This window comes from Nicotiana tomentosiformis, chromosome 12, assembly GCF_000390325.3.
Source record: "Nicotiana tomentosiformis chromosome 12, ASM39032v3, whole genome shotgun sequence".
Classification (NCBI taxonomy): domain Eukaryota; kingdom Viridiplantae; phylum Streptophyta; class Magnoliopsida; order Solanales; family Solanaceae; genus Nicotiana; species Nicotiana tomentosiformis.
In genome coordinates, this window is record NC_090823.1 from 90,570,420 (window position 1) to 90,581,034 (window position 10,615).

Here is a 10,615-nt window from a genome sequence, read left to right on the forward strand (position 1 = left end):
CAAATCACCCCCCCCCTGTGTGGTATTGAAGTATAAAATATCAATTGGTATCAGAGCAGGTTATCCTTGAAGAGGCTAACACCTTAGGAGAAGATCAAGATGAGTGCACCACCTGGAAACTGGGAAGGGAAATCCACTGCTAGGCCACCACTCTTCAACGGCCAGTATTACTCTTGGTGGAAAAACTGGATGAGAGATCCCATCATAGGAGAAGACTATGAGCTATGGGACATTGTCACATATGGTTCACTGGATACCATGAAGATAAATGCCTAAGGAGAAGAGGTGTCAAAAACAAGAGCTGATTGCACTGTTGAGGACTTGAGGAAATGGGAGAAGAATGCCAAGGCCAAGAAATGGCTCGTGTGTGGACTTGGTCCAGACGAGTACAGCAGAATTCAAAGTTGTACTACTGCTAAGGAAATTTGGTGACACTTTGCAAGTGGCTCATGAAGGAATACCTCAGGTGAAGAGGTCCAGAGGAACTTTACTATATTCTCAATATGAGAATTTCACTATGAAGGAAGGGGAAACCATCCAAGATATGTATACAAGGTTCACCACACTAACAAATGAACTTAAAATCTCTTGGAAGGGTTATTCTTGAAGAAGATAAAGTTAAGAAGATTTTGACAAGGGTTCTGCCAGTCTCATGGGAGAGCAAAATCACTGCTATTCAGGAATCAAAGAACATTGCCACTCTTAATTTGGATGAGCTAATTGGAAATCTCACTGCTTATGAACTTAGAAGGCAAACCATGAATATGGATGTACCCAAGAAGGAAAGGATCCTGGCACTCAGAATCACTGAAGGTTCTGATCTAGAGGAAGATGCAATGGCTATGATCACAAAGGACTTCAAGAAGTACCTAATGAGAGGAAAGGGTTCTTCAAGAAGTAGAGGCTACATCAAACCAAGGGTTCCTGAAAAACAGACCAATGAGGGCTGCTACAAGTGTGGAAAGTCTGATCACCACATCAAAAACTGCCCTCAATGGGAAATTGAATGGAAGAAGGAAAGAGCTGAACGAAGAAACAGAAAGAAGGAACAAGTTCATCCCATAAAGAACAAAGGATCAACAAAGTCTATGGTTGCTACTTGGGGAGAAAGCTCAGATGAGGACTCAGATGATGAAGATGGAGATGAACAAGCACTTATGGCAATTCGATAATCCGATGAGGAATCTGAAGTAAGTATAATCCATCTAAAAGATAAGATTAAGTTTTTGTCTAAAGAAAAGCTATCTGAGTTACTTCTAGATTTCATTGATGAATCTGAGGTTATAAATAATGAAAAGAAACAACTGTCTAAGGAATGTGTGATTTTAAAAGCAAAGTGTAAGAACCTGGAACTTAGAGTTAGTGAGACTGTAAGTGAAAATACTGCACGAAAGAACCAGGTTCATGCATTTGAATCAAATATCCTAGAACTTAGATCTGAAAACCTAAAACTGAAATTAGGAACAAGTAAGAAGACAACTGATTGCACACAACTCACTCTAGAAGAAAATGTAGGTAAACTAAAAGATGAGTTGTATAAGAAGGATGAGCAGGTAAGAATTTTGACAGAGGATCTAGGCATGGTTAAGCATAAACTAGACAGAACTTGTAAATGGAACAGGTCCTCCGATGCACTGGCATGGCTACATGAACATCACAGTAGCAATAGAAGAGGAATTGGCTTTGGGAACCTGCCACCTAAATGGTATCCCAAAAGCAAGTATCTCACACTTCCTGAGAACAAAATTTGCACACACGGTGGTAAGACTGGTCACTATAAAAGTGAATGCACTGCAAAAGAAAAGGCTAGTCAAAAGAATAAAAAGTTTGTTCAAGGGAAAAATAGGCTGCCAGTTTGGGCTAAAAAGAATTTGATTCATCCTTTTGCCTATAGAAAAGAACCCAAACTAGTTTGGGTTCCTAAGACTAACCCTTGATTTTCTTTTGCAGATCCAAGTGAAGGGGAGCAGTCAAATATGGTACATGGATAGTGGCTGCTCAAAGCACATGCCAGGAAGCAAGAACCAGTTCCTTTCACTTGAGGACCTCAAAGGAGGTAATGTCTCCTTTGGAAATGGGAAGAAAGGTGAGATCATTGGGGTTGGTAAGGTAGGTAAGACTGACTCTCACTTGATTGAGAATGTCTATTTGATAGATGGCCTAAAATACAGTCTAATTAGTGTATGACAACTGTGTGATAGAGGTAGCTTGGTAGCATTCACCTCTACTAAATGCTTTGTGATTAATCTTACCACTGACAAGATTGTTTTGCAGGAAAAAAGAGTGAACAATATATATATTGGAAAAAGAGTGAACAATATATATATTGTAGATCTGTCCATACTGTCAGAAAATGAACTCACTTGCTTAAGTGTGTTGGACAATGATCCCCTCCTTTGGCACAAGAGACTTGGACATGCAAGTCTGAGTCAACTCAACAAATTAGTCTCCAAGGACTTGGTGATAGGACTGCCTAACATCAAGTTCAAGGAAGACAAAGTTTGTGAGGCTTGTGTAAGGGGGAAGCAGGTAAGATCCTCTTTTAAATGCAAGAAAGTGGTAAGTACCACCAGAACGATGGAACTAGTCCATATGGATCTCTATGATCCAATGAGAACATTAAGCAGAGGTGGTAAAAGATACGCGATGGTGCTTTTTGATGATTACTCTAGGTTTACTTGGACATTGTTTTTAATATCTAAAGATGAAGCATTTGACATGTTCACTTCTTTTGTTTGAAAAACTAAAAAACAACTAGGTAATCAACTTGCATCAATTAGGTTTGATCATGGCACTGAATTTGAAAATGCTAAATTTGCTGAATTTTGTGATGAGCATGGAATAGATCATAATTTTTCTGCTCCTAGGACTCCACAACAAAATGGAGTAGTTGAAAGAAAGAATAGGACACTGAAGATATGGCTAGGACTATGCTTCTTTCTAGTAAACTGCCCCATAGCTTCTGGGCAGAAGCTGTAAATATTGCATGCTACATCATAAATAGGTGCATGACTAGACCTCTTGTTGAGAAAACTCCCTATGAGTTACTTAAAGGGAGAAAACCAAATATATCCCATCTTAGGTCATTCAGATGCAAGTTCTTTGTGTACAATAATGGTAAAGACTCCCTAGGCAAGTTTGATCCCAGAAGTGATGAGGGAGTATTCTTGGGATATTCTTCACATATAAGATTTATAACAAAAGAACTATGTGTGTAGAAGAAAGTGCACATGTAGTTTTTGATGAAACTAATATTCTTTCTGAGAGACGGGAACATGAAGATGAAGCAATTGAGCTTGTTAGAAACTCAAATGAAACCACAACCCAGACTGAAGCTGCACCAAAGGAAGGAACAGGTGATGGAACAGGTCCTTCTACCCAGGGCAACCTGACAGTGTGAACTGAACAAAGAAGAACTGATCCTCAGACCTTGAGGGAACTTGTCCATGAACCTGTTCCTCAACAACAAAACACTGAAGGAACATCTAAGGGAAACCAGCTAGTTGTGAAACCTTATAAATACTAAAGCTCTCATCCTATTGAGAACATAATTACTGATCCAACCTCTAGAATCAAAACCAAATCTTCTTTGAAGAATCTTTGTTCTTTTGATACTTTTCTATCTCTTATTGAACCTAAATATGTTGCTGAGGCTTTGCAGGATGCAGACTGGGTGAATGCAATGCAAGATGAACTCAACCAATTTGAGAGAAGTCAAGTTTGGCATTTGGTACCAAGACCCAAGGACATATCACTAATTAGCACTAAATGGGTCTTCAAAAACAAACTTGATGAAGATGGAACAGTTACAAGGAACAAGGCAAGATTGGTGGTTCAAGGATATAGTCAAGAGGAGGGCATAGACTATGATGAGACTTTTGCTCCAGTTGCAAGATTGGAAGTAATTAGACTCCTCATAGCCTTTCCTGCTTACATGGAATTCACTTTCCATCAGATTTTTAGGGTTCTTCTGCTTGACTGGCTTGTAGCATCTCACTCAATTTCTTAGCTTGTTCTCTACTGACCACTGTGTTTCATGCAATCATTTTGATATGATTTTTCTTGGGGGTTTGGGTGGTTGAAAGGGTGGGTATTGATGTTTTATACTTCAATACCACACAAGAGGGGGTGATTAATGTGGTGCCTGATTTTCGTGTGCACTGGATTATCGAAGGACCTGGTTCTTCTATGCATTCCTTACACTACAGTTGCGGAATAAATAATGCAGAAAGTAAAGAACACAAGAATTTTTACGTGGAAAACATCCGGCTCAAAAGGTGAAAAAAACCACGACCTACTACCCAGTAGGATTTTCTCCAAACACTTCACTACAACTCTGAGCCAACAACAAAGTTTACAAACTCTTGCAAACCTAAGTATTACCTCTAACCCTTGTAGTAACCAGCCACAGGCTGTTGCTACTGCTTCAAGTTAACTCTAACTTGAACAATACAACTAGAGTTTATAACCTCTTGCAAACCTAAGGATTAACTCTAACCCTTATAGAAACACGCCAGAGGTTATTGCAACTACTTCAAGTTACCTCTAACTTGAAAGATATAACTCAGGTACCTAGTATAATTTGCTTCTTAGAAAGCTGAAAGGTACAACTTAAAATACCTACTACACTTTGAACTAGAAATAAAGAAAGACACATAAAACTCTTTATGGATGTAACGACTCGGCTGGTCGTTTTGAATATTATAACCCCATTTCCCCATTTACTGCTCAATATATGCCTTGCTATTGATTTATGACTTATCGGGTTAGTTGGTTCGGGTCCGGAAGGAATTCGGAGTGAAATGAGACACTTAGTTTCATAATTGAAAAATATTAAGTTAGAAAAGTGGATCGGATATGGACCTATGTGTAAATGACCTCGGATTCGAATTTTGATAATTATAATAGCTCTGTATGGTATTTTTGGACTTAGGAGCGTGTCCGGAAGAATATTTGGAGGTCCGTAGAGGAATTAGACTTGAAATGCTGATGGCCTCACTCAGTCATCAATCTCTCTAGTCTCTCGGGATCACAATATCATGATACTAGCCCGAAAACAATGATATGATGCATCAATAAATAAAGCCAGAGACTCAGATATGATATGCATGTGAATGCGTATGACTGAGTATGTAATGCAATGAAAGAAGATTACTCAACAACAGAAATGACCTTAGTGGGTCCCAACAGGATAAGCATGTAGCCTAGACATGGTTTCTAACTTAATCACAGCTCGATAACTCTAATACGTAGAGATTTTATGATTTCAGACAAGTTCAGGTAACTACACAGTACCACAGAAATAACGAAAATCACAGTTCACATGGTGCACGCCCACACGCCCGTCACCTAGCATGTGCGTCACCACAAAATCAAACACATAACACGTATATTCAGGGTTCATACCCTCAGCTTAAAGATTAGAAGAGTTACTTACCTCGAACAAGTCAATACCAACGCTGAGCAAGCCAAACGATGCTCCAAAGATGCCATCTTGCACGTTCCAACCTCCGAATGGCCCGAAACTAACCAAAACAACTCAAGTACATCAAACAATTCTAAAGGAACCAATCCCGATCGAAAAGATCAAATCTTGAATCAAAAGCCCAAAACCGGCCAAAAGTCTAACCCGGGCCCGCACCTCAGAACCCAACAAAATTTATAAAATCAAATAACTCATTCAATTACGAGTCCAACTATACTAGTTTCACTCAAATCCGACTCCAATTCGATGTTCAAAACTGAAAAATTCACATTATGAAACTTTAGGCCAAAACCCCCAATTTCCTCTTTAAAATTCACAATCCAATTACCAAAAATGAAGATAGATTCATGAAATATAACCAAAATTGAGTAGAGAACACTTGCCCCAATTCATATGGTGAAAATTACTTCAAGAATCGCCTCAATCCGAGCTCCATAGCTCCCAAAAATGAAGAAAGAACCAAGACCCTCGATAATATAGCTTCAGCCCAGCGATTCCGCATTTGCGTACAATTCGTCGCATATGCGACCACCGCTTTTGCGGTAAAACTTTGCTTCTGCGAAAACAGCCTGACCTAGTAATCCCTCGCACCTGCGATCTTTAAGTCGCTTCTGCGATTGCGCTTCTGTGCACTTGAACCATATCTGCGGTTGCGCAGGTGCGTCCAAGCACCCGCACCTGCGATCCTCACGCCCAGCTCCCCTTCACACTTCTGCGAATCCTCTGTCGCTTCTACGACCATCGCACCTGCGCAAAACTAGCCAGATGTGTGATCACACCAGAACCAGCAGGCTTTAGCAATGCACTATACAATGAAAGTGATCTGAACCTCGTCCGAAACTCATCCGAGCCATTCGGGACCCCATCCGAATATATCAACAAGTCCAATAATATCACACAGACCTACTCGAGGCCTCAAATCACACATAACAACATCAAAACGACTAATCACACCGCAACTCGAAATCAATGAACTTTGAAACTTTAAACTTCCACAACCGATGCCGAAACCTATCAAACCACATCTGATTGACCTCAAATTTTACATATAAGTCATTCGACATTATGGACCTGCCCCAACTTCCGAAATCGGCATCCGACCCCGATATCAAAAAGTTCAATCCCGGTCAAATTTTCAAAAATTTTAACTTTTGCCATTTCGAGCCAAATTCAACCACGGACCTCCAAATCATAATCCGGATGCGCTCCTAAGTTCAAAATCACTCATTCCCGTCGAATGGGGAATCCGAATATAGTCAGACTTCAATGCGGGTATCGAACACTGGGTCGCGATCTGGCTCATGTGTTGGATTTTAGCTCAGTCCAGTTGGAGAAGGATCTATCTTATGTCTAGGAGCCAATGGCTATTTTGGACAGGCAGGTTCGAAAGTTGAGCTCAAAGAACATTGCTTCCGTGAAGTTCCAGAGGAGGGGTCAGCTGGTCGAGGAGGTGACTTGGGAGACCAAGCATGATATGTGCAGCCGTTATCCTCATTTTTCACCACTTCAGGTATGTTTTTATGCTCGTTCGAGGACGAACGATTGTTTTAAAATGGGAATTATGTAACTACCCGTCCGGTCGTTTTGAGAGTTATAGCCCCGAACCCCTATTTATTTCTTCCTCTGTATCTATTTCTGCTATTGTGACTTGCCGGGAGGTTTTGTTTTGGTTTTTGGAGTGTTTTGGGATACTTAGTCCCTAAACGGAGGCTTAAATCTTAAGATTTGGATCATAGTTAGAAATGTGTGAAGACGACTCCGGAATGGAGTTCTGTCAATTTCGTAATCTCCGTTGGGTGATTTTGGGCTTAGGGGCATGTCCGGATTGTATTTTGGAGATCCGTAGCTTATTTAGGCTTGAAATGGCAAAAGTCAAATTTTTGGAGATTTGGCACATAAGTGAAATTTTTGATATCTGGGTTGGATTTCGATTTCGGAAGTTGAGTAGGTCCGTAATGTTGAATATGACTTGTGTGCAAAATTTTGGGTCAATCAGACGTGGTTTGATAGGTTTCGGCATCGGTTGTGGAAATTTAAAGTTTCAAGTTTTTTAAGTTTGAATTGGAGGGCGATTCGTGATTTTAGCATTGTTTGATGTGGTTTGAGGGCTCGACTAAGTTCGTATAGTGTTTTAGGATTGGTTGGTATGTTTGGTTGAGGTCCCGAGGGCCTCGGGTGAGTTTCGGATGCTTAACGAATCACTTTTGGACTTTGGAAGATAGCAGATTTTCTGCTATTTTGTTGCAGACATTTTCTTCATCGCGTTCGCGAGGTAGTTCTCGCTTTCGCGTAAGGCATCTGGGAAGTCCAGCTGAGTTACACTTCGCATTTGCAATGTGGTTCCCGCATTCGCAAAGATGTGGAACCTTGAGGCTACACGTTCGCGACATGGTCCTCGCGTTCGCGGAGAGGAACGGGCAGATGGAGCTTCAGGCATTTAAGCCTACGCGTTCGCGAAGAGGGTCCCCTGTTCGCGTAGGGTCTGCCAGTGAAAGGTACTTGTTCGCGAGAGGTCACTCATATTCGCGAAAGAGGAATTTCTAGTCAACAGTTTAAGCTCAACGCGAACGTGAGGCTTTGACCACGTCCGCGAAGAAGGAATTAACTGGGCAGATATAAAGATTCAAAAACGAGGGTTTGGCCATTTTTATCAAAACTTGCGTTTGGGAGCTCGGATTTGGACGAGATTTTGAGGGATTTTCAGAGACATCGATTGGGTAATGATTCTACACTTGATTTTGGTTATATCCCACTAATCCATTATTAATTTCATCATTAAATTTCGGATTTGAGTTGAAAATTTGGGGGAAAATGGGAAGAAGTTCTTAAACTAAGATTTTGGGTTTTGATTGGGATTTTGACATCGGATTTAGATAATTTTGGTACGAGTGAACTCGTGAGTGAATGGGTGTTCATATTTGGTGACTTTTACCCGATTTCGAGACGTGGGCCCGGGGAGGCTTTTTAGGGCGATTTTCTAATTTCTTGCTTTAGCTTTAATTTCATTAATTAGATTAGTTTCTTATAGTTGTATTTATGGTATGAATTTAATTTTGGCTAGATTTGGGCATTTCGGAGTCAGATATTCGTGGAAAAGGCATTGTTACCGATTGATTGAGCTTGGTTCGAGGTAAGTGGCTTGCCTAACCTTGTGTGGGAGAAATCCCCTTAGGATTTGGTACTGTTGTGATATGTAAGCGCCGTGTACGTGAGGTGACTGTAGGATGTCGTGATGGCACCTAGTCTCTAAGACTAGGTAAGCCTATCAATGCGGAATATAACTGATTACAAAACTGAAATTTGATCCTTAATAGTCGAATAAATAAAAACTGCAATTTAACAATTTCAACTCCCAAAATCTGGTAGAAATAAGTCACAAGCTTCCAAGAATTTATTCTCTATATCTCTATACATCAAAGTCTAAAGCAAATAAGGAATACAACATAATCAGATAGAAGGGGACTCCGGAGTCTGTGGACGCTGGCAGATATACCTCGAAGTCTCCATACACCGGTGGCTCACTGATATCTGGGCTGGTAAGAAGTACCTGGATCTGCACAAAAAAATATGCAGAAGCATAGTATGAGTACACCACAGCGGGACCTAGTAAGCGCCAAGCCTAACCTCGGAAGAGTAGTGACGAGGTCAGGTCAGGCCCTACTGGAATATAAAAGACATGGTGACATGTTTAACAATATACTAAGCATTTTCTTATATCACCGCGGGAGCCTTCACAATTTATTTTAAAGAAAATATTTTTTTCCAAATAGCAACCCGCATTTTAGCCACCCTTATCACACCGCATGACTTCTAGTAGTTCTCCTACTAGCCACACGTATCAAGCCACCCGTATCTCACCGCATGCATTTCAACACCCAGACCTTATACCACCGCATGCGTATCAATATCACAATTTGCACCTCAAGTGCCCAAATATTTCAATTTGCCAAAAAAACAACATCAACAATATTTTCCACAACAGGGAGCTCACAACTCAATCACAATGAGTGCAACAATCTCACAAAATATTCGGGAATAAATAACTCAGCAAAAATAATATTTCAATTTTTTTTATACGTTGTCTCCGTACCAAATTTAAAATATCAAATACTTTACTTTAATAATATTTAAATTAAAAAAATTCTCAACCACGAGTCTAACCATACTAAAATTACTAAATTCCAATAACAATCCGGCCATCAAATCCTCAAATTTATCCAAGAGAGTTTACAAACTTTTCCAACTTAATTCACCATTCGGGTAATTTAACCAATATTGAGTTAAGAACAATTAATTCGTTGTTTTCTCTGAAAATCTCCCAAACATCGCCTCAATCCGAGCTCCAAATCGATAAAAATGAAAAATGGGATGAAGTCCCATTTTCAGAACTTAAACACTCTGCCCAAACATTTGCTCTATGTGATCGCGGACTTGTCCACGCGATCGCGATTCACAATTATCCCACTGCCCATATTAACCCTACGCGATCGCGGACTTGTCCACCCGATCGCGAAGCTCAAACTCACAGGCCTACGCGATCACGAACTCATCAACGCGTTCGCGAATAACAAACTCCCTCAGCTACGCGATCGCGGCCCTCTTTACGCGATTGCGAAGAACAAAATCATCACTGCCTCAAACAAGTGTACACGATTGCGGTCCTTCTCACACGATCGCATAGAAGAAAACTAGACCTGAGCACCAGAAAATTTCAGCAAAACACCAAGACAAAAATTGATCTGTTAGCCGTCCGAAACTCACCCGAGGCCCCCAAGACCTTAGCCAAATATACCAACAAGTCCTAAAACATCATACGAACTTAGTTGAAACTTCAAATCACATCAAACAATGCTAAAACCACGAATCATACCCCAATTCAAGCTTAATGAAACTTAGAAATTCTAACTTCTACATTCGATGTCGAAACCTATCAAATCAAGTTCGATTGACTTCAAATTTTGCACACAAGTCATAAATGACATAGAGGAGTTATGAAAACTTTTAGAACTGGATTCCGACCCCAATATCAAAAAGTCAACTCTCCGGTCAAACTTCTAAACTTAATTTCCTATTTTAGCCATTTCAAGCCTAATTTAACTACGGACTTTCAAATAAAAAATTCCGATCACA

General features: G+C 40.3%; 1 protein-coding gene across 1 annotated transcript; it reads left to right on the forward strand.

The window, feature by feature from the left end:
• Window positions 1-764: 764 nt before the first annotated feature.
• Window positions 765-1,172, forward strand: LOC138903022 (uncharacterized). Its single transcript, XM_070190933.1, has one exon. It carries the CDS (start codon window positions 765-767, stop codon window positions 1,170-1,172), a length of 408 nt encoding a protein of 135 aa, XP_070047034.1.
• Window positions 1,173-10,615: the final 9,443 nt, after the last annotated feature.

Excerpts from the sequence above, each read along its gene's own strand:
- LOC138903022 (XM_070190933.1), top strand. The coding sequence starts at position 765 with ATGGATGTACCCAAGAAGGAAAGGATCCTGGCACTCAGAATCACTGAA.